This window comes from Bos taurus, chromosome 16 (genome assembly GCF_002263795.3).
Source record: "Bos taurus isolate L1 Dominette 01449 registration number 42190680 breed Hereford chromosome 16, ARS-UCD2.0, whole genome shotgun sequence".
Taxonomy (NCBI): Eukaryota; Metazoa; Chordata; class Mammalia; order Artiodactyla; family Bovidae; genus Bos; species Bos taurus.
In genome coordinates this window covers 28,386,247-28,405,229 of record NC_037343.1, presented here as the reverse complement: position 1 = coordinate 28,405,229, position 18,983 = coordinate 28,386,247, and the positions used below count along the sequence as shown (strand labels likewise).

General features: G+C 38.5%; 1 protein-coding gene across 2 annotated transcripts in view; it reads right to left on the bottom strand.

The window, feature by feature from the left end:
- Window positions 1-18,983, bottom strand: part of DNAH14 (dynein axonemal heavy chain 14) — a 377,701-nt gene that overhangs the window by 37,569 nt on the left and 321,149 nt on the right. For both annotated transcript variants that reach the window (XM_059875675.1, XM_059875674.1), the window contains 4 exons: window positions 13,477-13,633; window positions 11,114-11,324; window positions 2,801-2,903; window positions 592-819 (listed from right to left, as the gene is read on the bottom strand). In XM_059875675.1, the coding sequence (XP_059731658.1) occupies window positions 592-819; window positions 2,801-2,903; window positions 11,114-11,324; window positions 13,477-13,633 (699 nt within the window). The remainder of the gene's footprint in view (window positions 1-591; window positions 820-2,800; window positions 2,904-11,113; window positions 11,325-13,476; window positions 13,634-18,983) is intronic.

Genomic DNA, 18,983 nt, shown 5'->3' with positions numbered 1-18,983 from the left:
TAGTCTGCCTCTTACAATGCCCTTTGGCAGAGGTACTTTTTTGGCCAAGGAAACTAAGACCCAGAGAGGTTAGTAAGCTTGCCAAATAACTTGTAAATCCTGTACAGCTATAAGCAGAGGAGCTCTGATTTGATTCCTGAAAAGAGGGTTTCCAGGTCCCCGCTTTTAAATGTTAGTCAGCCCTCATCGCCTAGTTACAGAGTTTGTTACTTTAGTACCATGAAAAACATTTAGTATTTGTGTAGATACACTAGGCTTTTTTTATCTTATCACTACTTGCTGCTGCTAAGTCGCTTCAGTCGTGTCCGACTCTGTGTGACTCCACAGACGGCAGCCCACCAGGCTACCCCGTCCCTGGGATTCTCCAGGCAAGAACACTGGAGTGTGTTGCCATTTCCTTCTCCAATGCGTGAAAGTGAAAAGTGAAAGTGAAGTCGCTCAGTCATGTCTGACTCTTAGCGACCCCATGGACTACAGCCTACCAGGCTCCTCTGTCCATGGGATTTTCCAGGCAAGAGTACTGGAGTGGGGTGCCATTGCCTTCTCCATATCACTACTTATTTGGTGTTATATACAAAGTACCAGACTTACCTCCAAGTCTGAAGAACTAAATGCATATGCAATATTCCAGCCCAATATTCCATAAATTTTTCTTTCATTGATCAGAGCATTGAAGAAACACAAGCTGAATAAAATTTTTTTCCACCATGGTCCATAGTCAGGTTTTTCAAATAATTCTTCTGTTATCTCTCCACTCCCACTGTATCCAAATGTCTGAAGTAAATTATTTTTCAGTCCCTGGGGATTTTCCACTGCAATCTTTAAAACAGATGTGAGTAAAAACAACTGGCGAGGACAGACACAGGCATTAGGACTGGTGGGGGGGTGGGGGACTCTTACTTACATAGAGAACTAGCTAAGACTATATCTGATAACAGAACTTGCTAAGACTATAACTCTTTTTAAGATTCAGTACCAAATAAAAAATCTTGTGTTATTCTTGTCCCATTTGAAAACTTCTGTAAAGGGATTGTATCAGATTTCCAATTGTTCCAATTTGTACTTTAAAATGAGAAGTACAACAATGTTATTAAAAGCACTCCTGTTTGCTCAGCAAGCCCAGCTTTTTAGAAAGTTGAAAGTGAAGAATTCCTATATTCTAAATGCTTGATGGCAGCTAAGTGGCTGTAACAGAATCAGGGCTGCATGGCCTCGGCAAGGCAGCAGAGAGAAGGGGCATCACATATAGTACACAGAGAACTTGTGGAACCAACAAAAGTATCTAATCATCAGTGATATGGAAAAAGAGGACAAATAACTTGGTGTGTTACTAAAGTGCTCTGTTTTCATTGAAAATTGATTGATTTCTTACCTAGGAAAATTGAAATGAGGAGGTACAGGAGGTGAAGTGGAAAGAGAATTACTTGGAGGGCTTTTTTTTAAAGAGCATGACTGTAAGTCTAAAACCGAAAGGTCTGAAAATGTTTCTTTGCTTGCACAGTTTTCATAGACATACACACATAGACATATATATGTGTATGTGTATTTCAATTATATGGATACGTATGTAGGATATGTATAAATATGTGTAGATAAGTACTATGATATATGTGTGTGTGTGTGTGTGTGTGTACATAAACATTAAATTTCTTTTAAATTTGAATTTATTTAATTAATTTTCACTGGAGTATAGTTAATTTACAAGGTTGTTTTTGCTGTACAGCAAAGTGAATCAGTTATATATACATATATTCACACTTTTTAAGATTCTTTTCCCATATAGGTCACCACAAAGCATTGAGTAGAGTTTCCTGTGGAACGTGAGATTTCTGAGTTAAGGATCAGACTGACTGATTTATTCACAGAGCACTTAAAATGTTCCTTGAAGTTTTACCTCTGTCGCCACCTTTCATATCCCCCTCTCCTGGATGAAGATAAAATGCTGTCTTGAGTCTCAGACAAAAAGCTGCAGATTTCTCCAATCCATGTCCCACCTTCTCCAGGAGTAGGGAAGCTGGGAAGTGCCTCAGTACTGTGGGCTTGGGTAAATACACCCAGGGATCTGGGAAGAGCTGGGGGTCAGTGTGACAGAGAGAAGTTTCTTTGTTTCCCAAGAGTAAACTTGATTTATTCTCAGGCTGGATTGGGACTCTATCAGGAAACTGCCCATCCACCCCATTTCCTCTGTCTTCACACTAATTGTTAAACTCGGAAGTGTGCATGTGTCTGCATATCTGGGCATGCGTTCTGCCTGTGCCACGGTCAGTCTTCTTTGTTATTAGGACTCCATCTTTTGGTCAACTGGACACTTGTTTAACAGAATTGACGCAACTCTTAGTATTTATTTAAACTTAATGGTGGATATGAGTAGAAGTCACAAATAATTTTTAAATAGGACTTTTTAGTCAATAGTTTCAACCTGCTTTTTGCCAGATCCTTTTCAGAGAATTAATAACAAATTGTGAAAGAGTTAGGGGGGACCAGAGACAGGAAGAAGCTAGAGAAGCAAAAGGCAAGGAAGGACCCAAATTCTTTACTCTATCTTTTGGTTTATGGGAGCTGGAAGTTTAAGCATCCTTGTTTGAGAAAACAAACATTTAAACTGTCCAATCCCTTGAAAGCAGGGATCTTGTTTATACTTTTGCATCCTTCTGGTCCACAATGTTAGGCTGAGCACAGGAAAGATTTAGCATACTAGAATTAGCACTCTCTTCTTAATTCAGAATCATGAATACAAGATAATTTACATTCAAACGGTGCTTCAGAGTCAATACTAGTATCTCTTATACATTGCCCTTACCTTTAAACTCTTTTGAAGGATAGGAATTGGGAAAGAACTGTCTGATTTTGAGCTTAACCATAGCCTGAACTTAGGCTCTATTGTCACATCTGGACTATTAAATCTGTAAAAAGAAAACATTTATAAATATTTTAATGTGAAAAATTTTAATGAAATCAATATGTTCTAAGAATCACAGTTGTTTTAATGTTAAAATGGCCTTAGAAAATCACTTTAATAACTAACCGTAAGAACTTCTATATGAAAAGGATTCCAAAATGGCAGTGGCTAAAAGACAAGGAAGGTCCGAGGACCAGAGTGAAGACTTCAGGCAGAACAAACAGCACTCCTGGCTAAGCCCAATTTGCATGGGGGAGGCCCAGGTGGAGGAAAAAACATATAAAAGGAGGAGCCAAAGCACTTTCTCACAGACTCTCTCTCCCGCGTGCGTGCGCTCTTTCTCTCTCTCTCTCTAAATAAAATACAGCTGTAACACTGATTTGCCTAAGAGGTATAACATGATTTGTCCAAGACTCTAGAGCTGTGACGCGCTGAGGGCTTTAATGTCCGTTGCTCCAAATCTTTGTTGTGACGAGACAAAGAACCGAGGAACATATACTCGCGTGACAGTAAGATCCATTAATTCCCATTTTGAAAAGGTAGTCTTCCCTCACTTAGGTACAAAAATGATCTAGGTTCATTGCAAAAAACTTGGGAAAAATGACAAATTAAGAACAAAATAAAAACCAGAGTTCCATTGGTCAAATCTGGCACAACTGAACATCATAATAAACATTCACAGTAACAGATTATAATCCACTAAATAAAATAGAAATCCGTGAGTCCATGCTGATGTAAGTAAACAAATGAATAAATAAATAGGGAAGAGAAAATCTCCTAATAGTAGAATTTAATTTAAAATTTACAAGAAATTATGGCGTTAGAAAGTTACCATTTGGCAAATAGTCTACTAATTATGCACCCGAAAATTATCAATGGAAGTTAATAGTAGTAGGGAAAAGTTTGAGATGCGTCTCTACAGTTGGTAGATACCACTTTAATTAAATAATCAAAATGAGAAATGTCACCAGTAGTGGGAACAGTGTGGTATTTCAGGAATACCACAGAAGTGTTGTTGAATTTTTCTTTGTACATCAGTTACTTCTTGCTATGATGTACAAAGAAAGATTCAATAACACTTCTGTGGTATTCCTGCAATACTGTATAAAGTAACTCTAACCATGAGAAAATAGCAGACAAACCCAAACTGATGGACATTTTACAGAATGACTGGCTTGTACTTTTCAGAAAATGTCCAAGTTGTAGAAGACAAAAACATACTAAGGAACTATTCTAGAACAAAGGAGAATTAAGAGACATGACAATTGAATGCAGTGTGAAATCCTGAATTGGAATCTGGACCTAACATTTTTCTCCTTTTGCAATAAAAGATATTATTGGGATAACAGGCTAGATATGACTAAGTTCTATTGATTAGATAATCAGGTAAAGAATCTGCCTGCAATGCATGAGACCTAGGTTTGATCCCTGGGTCAGGAAGATCCCCTGGAGAAGGGAACGGCTACCCACTCCAGTATTCTTGCTTGGATAGTTTGATGGACAGAGGACCTCAAGAAGACTTGAGGTCCTCAGTCCATGGGGTAACAGAGAGTCAGACTCAACTGAGCGACTAACACAGACACAGACACACACTACAGTACTTGGAGGTCAAATGGCATTGTGTCTGCCTTGACACTGAACTTAACTTTCAAAGGATTTAAAAAATGTCATACACACATACACACATATGTACATACAAAGAAATGATAGGGTAAACGAGGAAAAGAGGTTAACAGTAGAGGAGAGTTTTTGGATCATTCTTGCATTGAAGGAGGAAACAGACAGAGCTGGACTCCATCTTAGGCCAGGCTGCGAACATTAGGCTACACGCATGGTACCCTCCCAATGGACTCTGAACTTTGTGCCTGGCGTCTATAGAAATGGCATACCAATGGAAAACCAGACCCCCCAGATAAAAGAGCCTCAGGACTTGTACTTGGACTCTCTGTTGCATAAAGAATATGCTAATTATCTCTGTAAGAGAACAAAGTGGTAAATTTCATTATGTTTACTGGGATATGACCACAGGCCTATTGATAAATATCCACTGTTTATCTAGTCTTTTGACACATGAATCATGGATTAACTTTGACTGTATCTCTCTTTTACCTTGTCTGGACTAGTTTCAAGGAATTTGGGGAGGTGGGTTTGAGCCAGTACACTTAGGATATATAAGGTTTTCGCAAAAACTGGTCGGGGTCCTTGGCTAAGAGGAGACTCTGCCTTGGGCCCGCCGGTGTAATAAACTGCACTCCACTATCTGCATTGTCCTTCTGAGTGAGTTTGTTTCCTGGAACGTGTGGCTACAGCAGCATTTTTTCTGCAAGTCTGAAATTATTTTAATTTAAAAAACAAACCAAGGGACTTTCCTGGTGGTTCAGTGGCTAAGACTCCACACTCCCAACATAGAGGGCCCAGGTTCGATTCTTGTGGTTGGGGAACTAGATCCGGGATGCTGCAACTAAGAGTCCACATGCCAAAGTGAAGATCCCACATGCCCCAACTAAGACCCAGTGCAGCCAAAGTAAATAAATAAGTATTAAAAAAACCCCAAAACAACAAAAGCAAAAATACACCAAACAAAACAGAGAAATAAAATCTGAACTTTGATGAAGTAAGTACTATATTTTTCATTTTTTTCCCTCTCTGATTCTCTATTTCATTTTTAAAATAAAAATATGATATATGCTATACATACATGTACTATACAGGCTACAATTTTTAGCCTTCTATTTTTCCTCCTGGCAATATATTGTGAACATATTCCTTTAATTCCTAAATTTAAGAAAACTTTTTCACATTTTCCTCTCTCTGTGTGGGCTGCTAGGGTACTAGTAATAAATATTTAAAGGCTTGATTTTATAAAGAAGTATTAATTTCCCTTGATCATCCTCTGGTTATATCAGTATCAGTTCAGTCACTTAGTCATGTTGGACTTTTTCCAAGCCCATGGACTGCAGCACGCTAAGCTTCCCTGTCCATCACCAAGTCCTGGAGCTTGCTCAAACACATGTCTATAGAGATGGTGATACCATCCAATCATCTCATCTTCTGTCGTCCCCTTCTCCTCCTACCTTCGCTCTTTCCCAGCATCAGGATCTTTTCCAATGAGTCAGTTCTTCACACCAGGTGGCCAGAGTATTGGAGCTTCAGCATCAGTTCTTCCAATGAATATTCAGGACTGATTTCCTTTAGGATGGACTGGTTGGATCTCCTTGCAGTCCAAGGGACTCTCAAGAGTCTTCTCTAACATCACAGTTTGAAAGCATCAATTCTTTAGCACTCAGCCTTCCTTATAGTCCAACTCTCACATCCATACATGACTACTGGAAAAACCATAGTTTTGACTACACAGAACTTTGTCAGCAAAGTGATGTCTCTGCTTTTTAATATGCTGTCTAGGTTGGTCATAGCTTTTCTTCCAAGGAGCAAGAGTCTCAATTTCATGGCTGCAGTCACCATTTGCAGAGATATTGGAGCCCAGGAAAATAAAAGTCTGTCACTGTTTCCATTGTTTCTCCATCCATTTGCCATGAAGTGATGGGACTGGATGCCATGATCTTCGTTCTTGGAATGTTGTTTTAAGCCAGCTGTTTCACTTTCCTCTTTCACTTTCATCAAGAGGCTCTTTAGTTCCTCTTCTCTTTCTGCCAGAAAGGTGCTGTCATCTGCATATCTGAGGTTATTGATATTTCTCCCAGTAATCTTGATTCCAGCTTGTGCTTCATCCAGCCTGGCATTTCACATCATGGCCCAGGCATTCGAGAGTGACGAGGGCGTGTCTGACGGCGAGGGCGACAGGGTCACCCTCTTCAGCTTGGCCATTCAGCTGTCACCCAGCGGGTAGGCCAATGCCAAGACTCTGACTGTGATGCTGCAGGAGCGGCTGGACGCCATCAATGAAGAGATCCGGTGGGTGATTGCGAACTCAGCTCCCCAGAAACTCGGTTTCTCTGAGGAGCTGTCTTCTCTTAGTCTGAGTGTTCCACAGTAAGAAACCTGACCTCAGGTCTGCTTCAAGAATTTTCAGTTTTGAGATTGCCCTTGATTATAGAGCTCGGTCAGCCGGGGCATTCTGTCCACGGTGTGGTGTCAGCACTCTGTGGGGGGGCGTTGTGGGGTGACCCCCTCAGCTCTGAGCCACAAGGTGGGTGAGGTGCTGAGGCGGTGTCCCCTGCGGCCCGTGCACCCTCCTGTGTCCCTCAGAGCCCCCCACATTCTGGTGAAAAGCCACCTGGTGAAAGCTGGGGTTTTGGGGTTATTCTGCATATAAATTAAACAAGCAGGGTGACAGTATACAGCCTTGATGTATTCCTTTCCCTATTTGGAACCAGTCTGTTGTTCCACATCTGGTTCTAACTGTTGCTTCCTGACCTGCATACAGATTTCTCCAGAGGCAGGTCAGGTGGTCTGGTACTCCCATCTCTTTCAGAATTTTCCTGTTTGTTGTGATCCACACAGTCAAAGGCTTTGGCATAGTCAATAGAGCAGACGTAGATGTTTTTCTGGAACTCTCTTGCTTTTTCAATGATCTAACAAATGTTGACAATTTGATCTCTGGTTCCTCTGCCTTTTCTAAATCTAGCTTGAATATCTGAAAGCTCTTGTTTCACGTACTGTTGAAACGTCACTTGGAGAATTTTGAGCATTACTTTGCTAGCGTGTAAGATGAGTGCAATTGTGTAGTAGTTTGAACATTCTTTGGAATTGTCATTCTCTTGGATTGGAATGAAAACTGACCTTTTCCAGTCCTGTGGCCACTGATGAGTTTTCCAAATTTGCCGGCATATTGAGTGTAGCACTTTCACAGCATCATCTTTTAGGATTTGAAATAGCTCAACTGGAATTCCATTCCTCCATTAGCTTTTTTCATAGTGATGCTTCCTAAGGCCCACTTGACTTCGCATTCTAGGATATTTGGCTTTAGGTGAATGATCACACCATTGTGGTTATCTGGGTCAGTAAGATCTTTTTTGTATAGTTCTTCTATGTATATCTTCTTAATATTTTCTGCCTCTGCTAGGTCCATACCATTTCTGTCCTTTATTGTGCCCATCTTTGCAAGAAATATGCCCTTGATAGCTCTAATTTTCTTGAAGAGATCTCTAGTCTTTCTCATTCTTTTGTTTTCCTCTATTTCTTTGCATTGATCACTGAGGAAGAATTTCTTCTCTCTCCTTGGTATTCTTTGGAACTCTTTGGAACCCATTTGGAACCCATTCAAATGGGTATATCTTTCCTTTTCTCCTTTGCCTTTTGCTTCTCTTCTTTTCTCAGCTATCTGTAAGGCCTCCTCAGGCAACTGGTTATATAGCATAGTTTTAATGATTGTCAATTACTCTTATTAAGCTTTTGAAACTGTTCTGAAGAACATTTTATTAATTAAAAAAATGATACAATACTGTCATTCTATTGCTCCTTTATGTCTTAATACACTTTTTGAATGCTGATACAATGACTGTCTGGTCCATGCTGTATCCTTAGTCTCTAGAATGATTTCTGGCAAATAGTAGGTTTCCTACAAATATTTTTTGAATTAATAATGAAAAATCTAGTAGAAATTATTGTGTCATATTTCAGAGCTTGCATCTGTTGAAATCATATAATTAAGTAATCTTCATCTTCTGATTCAAGTAATGAAACAAATGTGAAAAAGTGAAATTAGGAAATAGTTTTTAAACTGCTTAAAGAATAATAGTCTGAGAACAGAATGCATACTATTAGTAAAGGTTTTAGAAAGTTAAGCCAGACAGCTGCATTTTGGTTTCATAATTCCCTTGTGGATGCTCACAGCAGAAGAATAACGGCATGAAGAAGCAGAGACCCTCATTTAAAGGCACTTTTATCCTCTATGACCCACCTCCCAGAATATTGGAAATAAAAGCAAAAATAAACAAATGAGACCTAATTAAAATTAAAAGCTTCTGCACAACAAAAGAAACTATAAGCAAGGTGAAAAGACAGCCTTCAGAATGGGAGAAAATAATAGCAAATGAAGCAACTGACAAACAACTAATCTCAAAAATATACAAGCAACTCCCGCAGCTCAATTCCAGAAAAATAAATGACCCAATCAAAAAATGGGCCAAACAACTAAATAGACATTTCTCCAAAGAAGACATACAGATGGCTAACAAACACATGAAAAGATGCTCAACATCACTCATTATCAGAGAAATGCAAATCAAAACCACTATGAGGTACCATTTCACACCAGTCAGAATGGCTGCGATCCAAAAGTCTACAAGCAATAAATGCTGGAGAGGGTGTGGAGAAAAGGGAACCCTCTTACACTGTTGGTGGGAATGCAAACTAGTACAGCCACTATGGAGAACAGTGTGGAGATTCCTTAAAAAACTAGAAATAGAACTGCCATACGACCCAACAATCCCACTGCTGGGCATACACACTGAGGAAACCAGAAGGGAAAGAGACACGTGTATCCCAATGTTCATCGCAGCACTGTTTATAATAGTCAGGACATGGAAGCAACCTAGATGTCCATCAGCAGATGAATGGATAAGAAAGCAGTGGTACATATACACAAAGGAGTATTACTCAGCCATTAAAAAGAATACATTTGAATCAGTTCTAATGAGGTGGATGAAACTGGAGCCTATTATACAGAGTGAAGTAAGCCAGAAAGAAAAACACCAATACAGTATACTAATGCATATATATGGAATTTAGAAAGATGGTAATGACAACCCTGTATGCGAGACAGCAAAAGAGACACAGATGTATACAACAGTCTTTTGGACTCTGTGGGAGAGGGAGGGGGGGATGATTTGGGAGAATGGCATTAAAACATGTATAATATTATATAAGAAATGAATTGCCAGTCCAGGTTCAATGCAGGATACAGGAAGCTTGGGGCTGGTGCACTGGGATGACCCAGAGGGATGGTACGGGGAGGGAGGTGGGAGGGGGTTCAGGATGGGGAACACGTGTACACCCGTGGTGGATGCATGTTGATGTATGGCAAAACCAATACAACATTGTAAAGTAAAAAAAAATAATAATAAATTTAAAAAAATTAAAAAAAATAAATAAAGGCACTTTTATACACAGTATTGGCCATACTCAGTAAAGCAGACAGAAACGCAAATCTGGTGAAAAAGCTATAGACTGCAATTTGTTAAAACATTACTAACTCAACACTTTGCTAATTCTTCAAGCAAAGTTAGAGCATTCTATTTCCAAATACTTTCACTGCAAAGAAGAAGGCTGAACCTATGGGAATTTTTGCTTGAGTCAGCAAGTACTTTGGGAGAAAATAGCCAATGGGTTGAACTAGAGTAAGTCAGAATAGGTACCAAATACAGCCTATAAAGAAAATTATCAAAAAAAATAAAAAATAAAAAAAAAAGAAAATTATCACTGAAATTATGGATGCTGTTCTTGTTGTTTCACTTGAGTCTAGCTCTTTGCACGCCTACAGACTGTAGTCTGCCAAGCTTCTCTGTCCACAGGATTCTCCAGGCAGGAATACTGGAGTGAGTTGCCATGTCCTCTTCTAGGGGATCTTCCTGACCCAGGGATCCAACCCATGACTCTTAATTCTCCTGCATTGGTGGGCAGGTTCTTTACCACTAGCACCACCTGGGAAATATGGATATGAGGTATTATATTCTGCTGTGTGGAAGCAATAGGATATTACAAACTATGCCACATGTACATTTCTATATACATGTGTATGTACAAGTGTATATCTATTGAGAGTTTGAGATGGGGAGAAAGAGAAACTGATAAACTGGATGGAAAGTAAAAATTAAAGAGGTCTTTTCTTCTAATAAAAAGTGATATATTCCTAGTGTAGCTTTCAAGTTCTTGGAGAAATAGAATCGTCATAAAATAGCCTACATTACCTCTGAGTGGCTTAACACTTTATTTTATCACTGTTTAAGCACAGTTGTACATTGCCATTTCCAGTTTTAGCTCATTGTTTTGATAATAATCTGATCTCTTATGTGTGCACGGGTGCTCAGTTGCTCGGTCACGTTTGACTTTTTGCCACCCAATGGACTGTAGCCCATCAGGCCCCTGTGAACATGGGATTTTCCAGGCAAGAATACTGGAGTGGGTTGCCTGCTCCAGGGGATCTTCCCGACTCAGGGATTGAACCCAAGGGTCCTGTAGTTCCTGCATTGGCTGGTGGATTCTTTACCACTGAGCCACCTGGGAAGCCCTTACAAATAAATGTAAAACTCTTACGATTCTACAATAGTGTAGAGCCTTGGCATAAATGATGCTGCAAGATGGCAGTTCTGGAGGAAGACCCATTGCTCTGTTTTGGTTAGGGCCTTAACAATGAGGGCTTCTGCTTTAGCTGCCTGGCCACGACCCAAAGAAATCATGGTCACATGATTGGTTGTTCCCATTAACTCTTGTGCAAATTTCAGGAGCGTATTGGTGAGGTCGATCCCTGTAAAACAACATGGAAAGATACATACTATTGTAGAGTCATTTAATCACCTCTTTAAAAATACATTCTAGCATTTATTAAGTGGCAGTGGGAAAAGGTGTACACATAATGGAAAAACTAGTCTTTTAAATCAGAAGGTAGAGCTCAAATTTTGGTTCTTCCATTTTCTTTTTTGCAAAATTAATTTTTATTGGAGTATAGTTGATTTACAGTGCTGTGTTAGTTTCTGCTGTACATCAAAGTGAGTCATATATATATATATATATCTATATACACACACACATATATGTATATGCATATACATAGCCACTCTTTTTTAGATTCTATTCCCATTTAGGTCATTACAGAGTATTGAGTAGAGTTCCCTGTGCTACACAGTAGGTTCTTTATTAGTTATCTATTTTATTATATACAGTGTGCATATGTCAAACCCCATCTAATGGGGTGACAGATGGGGTGATACTATTTACTACAGCAGTAGTAGGCTTGTGGGTTGTTTACTCCAGCACTTACTTGTCCCTTCCTCCTCTATAGCTGAACCCTGGTGTTACTCCAAATGGCCATGTGCGCAGCTAAAATGCTTCATTTTTAGCCTTTCATGCAGCTAGGTATGAGCATCTTATGTTTTGTGAAAAAGCTTTGGCAGCAAAGTTTCTAAATGTTGTGCTATCTTCCATTCTGTACAGCAGAGTGAATTACTTATACATATATAGTATATAGCCACTCTTTTTTCCCATATAGGTCCCATATAGATAATTACAGAATACTGAGTAGAGTTTCCTGTGCTATACAGTAGGTTCTTTATTAGTTATCTGTTTTATTATATGTAGTGTGTATATGTCAAGCCATGTCTAACAGGGTGACAGATGTTTGGAACATAGATGTGATGGCCACAGCCCTAGGTGCCATGTCAGGCTAAGTTTTCAAGAAATAGACAGCACTGTTATGAGTGTGTCAGGCATATAGCCAGCTGCTTTACATGGAAAAGTTTCAGATGAGAAAGCCTCTACATGGGGGCACTTTGAACAAGGCTTTTCCTAATAGAATCAAAGTTTGAAAATGGTGAGTTCTAAAGACATGTTTGATTTGAAGATAATGGAAGGCAGAAAATAAATGAAGAAAGTATTTTCCTTAGGAGAAAATATTTTGCTTAGGGTCTGTAGAGCAAAGACAAGATAAAGTAAAAAATGCATTTGAAGTCTTGAAGCACACAAGCATACAATCAACAGAGATATTTCTGATAATTTTATAACATTTTTTCACAGGTCAATGGGAATTAAAATTGTTAATAAAGCAAGGGTAATCCCAAATTTCATATCAATAATATGTGTGTTTGGGAGGTATTTTCTGCATACAAAACTAGCCCTGATAAATTTTTCCATATTCATGAATCTGGGACAACTCATTTTTCTTTGTTCTTTTACATTTTTAGTCATTCTTTTTTTTTTTAAATGTGCTATTGCTTTATTTGCTTATTTTTTTAAATTGAGATATAGTTGATGTACAATAATGATATAAATAACTTTTAGATGTATAACAGAGTGAGTCATAATTCTTAAAGGTTATAGTTCATTTATAGGTATCATAAAATACTGTTTGTACTCCCTCTGTTGTACAATATACCCTTGTAGCTTATTTATTTCACACATTGTGGTTTGTACCTCCCAATCCTGTACCCCAGCTTGGCCCTCCCCTCTTCATTATCTCCACTGGTATCCACTAGTTTGGTCTTTATATCTGTGAATCTGTTTCAAAGATTCATCCTTAATATAGTTTACAGTTTTAAGATATTTAGTGAAGTCACTCAGTCGTGTACAACTCTTTTGCGATCCCATGGACTGTAGCCTACCAGGTTCCTCCGTCCATGGGGTTTTCCAGGCAAGAGTACTGAAGTGGCTTGCCATTTCCTTCTCCAGGGGATCTTCCTGACCCAGGGACGGAACCCGGGTCTTCCACATTGCAGGCAGATGCTTTACCATCTGAGCCACCAGGGAAGCCCAATTCTTTAAGACATTTAAGAATAGGACAATTTCCCCAAATATTTAAGAATAGGGAAATATTTTAAACACAGAACACCCTGACACAGAACCTACTTCTCTACATCTTTTGAAAAACATCATCATGTCATCTTAACTGTCCACAAGTAGCTTACCATGGGAGTGAATAAGTATTAGTGGAGTCCTGGCATTGGATTCTTCATATGATTCCTTCAAACTGGTTCCAGTGCTGTGAATATATTCATTTCCTATTTTTTCAGTTATAAACCTTTCCACAGAATTCTTTAAACATTCTGGTCTAAGAATTTTTATCTAAGAAAGAAACCATGATAGATAAGTAACTTTAAAAACTACCCAAGGGAATATCCCCTGTGGTAAGAGGAAACACACTAAGAAGTATTCAGTATTTAGGTTGCCCTTCAAAAGTTTTGTGGTGTTCCTTGTGTTGGGAAAATTTGAGGGGAGTCTATGTGTGGTGGGAAAGCTCCCACCACTGCTCTTGACCATCCTATGGTCCTTCCTAGATGCCAGGGCTATCTGGTGCCTCTATCTTTCACACACTGCGATCTTACTTTGTACGTGCAAATCCAAGTTAGGGTCCCTGACTCTGCAAAAAGAGACCTTGTGCCTGGGTTTTTTTCCTCCTCTGCTGTACATATCTAGAGCAAGAAAAAACCCCACGGTATTAGAGGATGAAAATCCAGGATAGCATAGTTGGAAAAGTACCGACTCTTCCATTAATAAAATGAAAATCAATAGCACAATATTTATGTGTTTAAACAAACTGAGGACACATCTGCAGAGAAGTTTAGAGGGACTAAAAGGTTTTGCAAACAGTATACAGGTGGTAAATAGAAATTCATCTGTTGGAAGTCATTGCAAATTTCAGACATTTTCCATGAAAACTGCTTTAAACTAATCACTTATGTGCTATTTCTTTACAGAATGATCATACATTCTGTGCTTAGCATTTTCAGAGACTCCATCATTTAAGGCAAAATTAAAACTGTATGTGTCTGTCAGTCTGTGTGGAGGTACTAGATTAAACCATGGGTCATCGTCAAAAACCATCAACTATTGGCAAGTTCACATATTTAAAAGAAACCTAATATAAACTCATTATGTTGAGTTTGCTCTTTTCTGTATCCTTTGGAAAAATTAATCTCAAATTTTTAATTAATTGCAACATCTGTATTTTTAAACATGAAAATTGGCAGCACACATAGAATCTGGGGTCTAACAGCAGAGTCCCCCCAGTATTTCCAGTTACGAAAGTGTGAGAATCAACCGAGTGAAACACCATTAGGGGTGGTCCATCACTGCTAAGAATCTGTCTCCCCAACGTGATTGTCACCTTTTGTCACCATCATGCTGCTGGTTCCTTCTTTATTTTATTAATCAAGCAAATATTTATTAAATTTCTCCACTTATGTAATTTTTAACCCCAAGAAATTGGAAGGGGGGGGGTAGTGGGACAGAAAGAAAAGTTTGAAGAAATGGGTTCCATTGAAATAAATTTTATTAGCTCTTTTCTAAGAAGCTACATATAGTTCTGAAAAATTTCCCCATGTCCATATCTCCTCATTGTCATCTTTCCCCCTCTTTTCTGTCCAATGGATTATATAAATGGAAGGAACTGAATAAACTGGACAAAGTCCTTGCCCCTGTGGAGCTCCATGATATCCTTTAACTAGGCTGAGTCTTCTCCCTAGTATATTCTAAATCTCATAAGTGGCAGTCTCAATTTCTGACTCTTACAGATCAGACCCAGTTTCAAATATTTAAACTCAATTTCCCTATACATACACTTAACATTTTATCAGACCATGTCTTCTGACCCGGAGTTTGGTAAATAGGATGACTATACTCATAAAGTTGCTAGTGACAAACTAAAACCACTTGGAGCTTAATGGGGGAGAGTAATGCAGCATGGGTTTTAAAATCTAGTTCATTTTGTTGTTAAGGTAATACACACTTGTTACATGAAATTCAAATAATACTTGCTATATAACTTGTTACATAAAATTTTTTAAAAAGTATAAATTGAAATATGAAGACCCTATTTCCTAGATAACCACTATTTGTTTCTTGTTGTTCTTTATATTTTCTACATACACATGAATATCTCTCTAACCTGTTCTTTTTTCCCCACAAATGGAGTTTTTACTATACAGACTGTTAAGTAGTCTGTATTTTTCAGTTACTATAGCTTAAATACATCTTAATGTCATAATTGCATCAATAATCCACATACAGAGTAGAGGAATAAAGTTGTCAGGTGGATAACATAAACTGGAGAAGTGGGTTGGGCTGAAGAAAAATAATTCTCCTGTATAATAAAAAGTTATGCAAATATGATGTTAAATGGCAAATAGCATTCAACTTCAGTGTCGGGAAATAATTGGGAGCAGTGAAGACTATGATACACTGCTCCAAAAGGGCAGAGAGTATTGCTATGGATGACTGTGGGCCACGTATTAGCTGATCTTCTAATTTTTTAATAAATGCTGGAAATCTGGATTTTTATGTCAAATTTCTCAATTTGAAAATTTTGGCTCAAAAGAAGAAAAAACCAAACCCAAACAAAAATAAAAACAAAAAAACAAATGTATATACCGATGTTCCAGCAGCATTACTTGCAACAGCCAAAAGGTGGAAACAACCCAAGTGTTCATGGACAGATGAATAGATAAATAAAATGTGGCATATGGATACAATGCAATAGTATTCAGCTTTGAAAAAATTCTGACACATGCTACAACATGGATGAAACTTGAAGACATTATATGAAATAAGTCAGACACAAAAAGATAAATGTTGCATGATTCTACTTATATGAAGTATCTATAATAGGCATACTGTTCATGGGGTTCTTGCTGCAAGAATACTAGAGTGGTTTGCCATTCCTTTCTCCAGTGGACTATGTTTTGTCAGAACTCTTCACTATGACCTGTCTGTCTTGGGTGGCCCTGCAAGGCATGGCTCATAATTTCATAGAGTTATGCAAGCCCCTTTGCCATGACAAGACTGTGATCCAGGTCAGTATTCATTCCAATCCCAAAGAAAGGCAGTGCCAAAGAATGTTCAAACTACTGTACAATTGAACTAATTTTACATGTTAGTAAGGTTATGCTCAAAATCCTTCAAACTAGGCTTCGACTGAGAAATTCCAGATGTACAAGGTGGATTTAGAAAAGGCAGAGAAACCAGAGATCAAATTGCCAACATTTGCTGGATCATAGAGAAAGCAAGGGGATTCCAGAAAAACATCTACTGCTTCATTGACTACATTAAAGCCTTTGACTGTGTGGATCACAAAAAACTGGAAAATTCTTAAAGAGATGGGAATACCAGGCCACCTTATCTTCCTCCAGAGAACCTGTTTTCAGGTCAAGAAGCAACAGTTAGAACTGGACATGGAACAACAGACTGATTCAAAACTGGGAAAAGAGTAGGTCAAGGCTGTATATTGTCACCATGCTTATTTAACTTCCATGCAGAGTACATCATGTGAAAGCCAGGCAGGATGAATCACAAGCTGGAATCAAGATTTCTGTGGAAATACCAACAACCTAAGATATGCAGATGATGCAACTCTAATGGCAGAAAGTGAAGAGGAACTAAAGAGCTTCTTGATGAAGGTAAAAGAGGAGAGTGAAAAAGCTGGCTTAAAACTCATCATTCAAAAACTAAGATAATGGGCATCCGGTCCTATCACTTCATGGCAAATAGAAAGGGAAAAAGTGGATGAAGTGACAGATTTTCTTTCCTTGGGCTCCAAAATCACTGTAGACAGTGACTGCAGCCATGAAATTAAAAAATGTTTGCTCCTTGTAAGAAAAGCTATGGCAAACCTAGACAGCGTATTAAAAAGCAGAGACATTACTTTGCCAACAAAGGTCTATATAGTCAATGCTATGGTTTTCTGGTAGTCATGTACAGATGTGAGAGTGGAACCATAAAGACAGCTAAGTGCTGAAAATCGATGTTTTGGAATTGTGATGCTGGAGAAGACTCTTGAGAGTCCCTTGGACTGCAAGGAGATCAAACCAGTCAATCCTAAAGGAAATCAACCCTGACTATTTATTGGCAGGACTGACAGTGAAGCTCCAATACTTTGGTCACCTGATGTGAAGAGCCAACTCATTGGAAAAGACCTTGATGTTGGAAAAGATAGAAGGCAAAAGGAGAAGGAGGTGGCAGAGAGTGAGATGGTTAGATAGCATCACTGACTCAATGGGCATGAATTTAAGCAAATTTGGGGAGATAGTGAAGGACAGGAATCTGGTGTGCTGAAGTTTGTGGGGTTGTAAAGAGTTGGTCACGCCTTAATGACTGAACAAAAATTACAACAGAATAGGCAAGTTCAGAGGGACAGAAAGTAGAATGCTGGCTGCCATGGTCTAATGGGAGGAAATAATGGGGAATTTTTTGGTACAGTGTTTGGGATGATAAAAATTTCTAAAGGTGGCTAGTGGTGAGTTTTCACAATCCTGTAAATGTACTTACTGCCACGGAATTTTATATTTAAATAAACTTAAGAGGAATTATTATCAGGAGTAAATGAAATAATGAATGTATGCTATGCCACAATAAAAAGTTGGAAAGAAAACAACTCACTTTAAGATATAAGGACATAGAATATTTTAAAATAGTCTCTGCTATTTTGGTGATCTTTACTGGAGATTTTGAAATTTTATAAGAAACATCTCCAAAGACTCAAATTCAATTGGTTAGTGATAAATTGTACTTGAAGTATTGAGAAAACGAAATCACAGCCCCGATAAAAATGTCTGTAAGTCAGGTGCAATCTTTTTCTGCAACAGCATGAGTAAATTTTAAAGTGATGTAAAAATAAAATTTAACGCAGAAACCAAAAGAAAGATGATTCGCTGTTAAGGCTGGCATTTTCAGGAAGTTAGAGAAAAAGGGAAATAACAGGAAGGATTTCCTCCTCCCTAAACTAGAGGCTGGAGAAGGCAATGGCACCCCACTCCAGTACTCTTGCCTGGAAAATCCATGGACGGAGGAGGCTGGTAGGCTGCAGTCCATAGAATCGACACGACTGAGTGACTTGACTTTCACTTTTCACTTTCATGCACTGGAGAAGGAAATGGCAACCCACTCCAGTGTTCTTGCCTGGAGAATCCCAGGGACAGGGTCGGGGGGGCCTGGTGGGCTGCCCTCTATGGGGTCGAACAAAGTCGACACGACTGAAGCAACTTAGCAGCAGCAGCAGCAAACTAGAGGCTAAATGTGAAAATTAAAGATTGTTTGATGTGATAAGGGCAAATTTAGAAAAATCTACTTTATTTTTTTATTTTTTTTAAGACTTTGAGGTTTTATTTATATCTCATTTCTGAATGCTTTTGATACCTACATTAAATACACAGATTACTCATCAGTGAGAAAAATCTACTTTAAAGAATCTACTTTGGCAAGTATAACATGGTGTTACTGGTAAAAGCACAGATTTCAGGGTCAAATTGTCTGAGTTTCAGTCCTGGCTCAATTAGGCATTCTATAAAAAGGGGAAATGATAATGTCTACCCCCAAGATGATTATGAATATTAAATGAGATAATTTATGAAAACTGCAGAGTACATGCTAAGCTTTACTTACTTTAAAGGGCTCACAAATGACACCTATTCACATCGCTAAC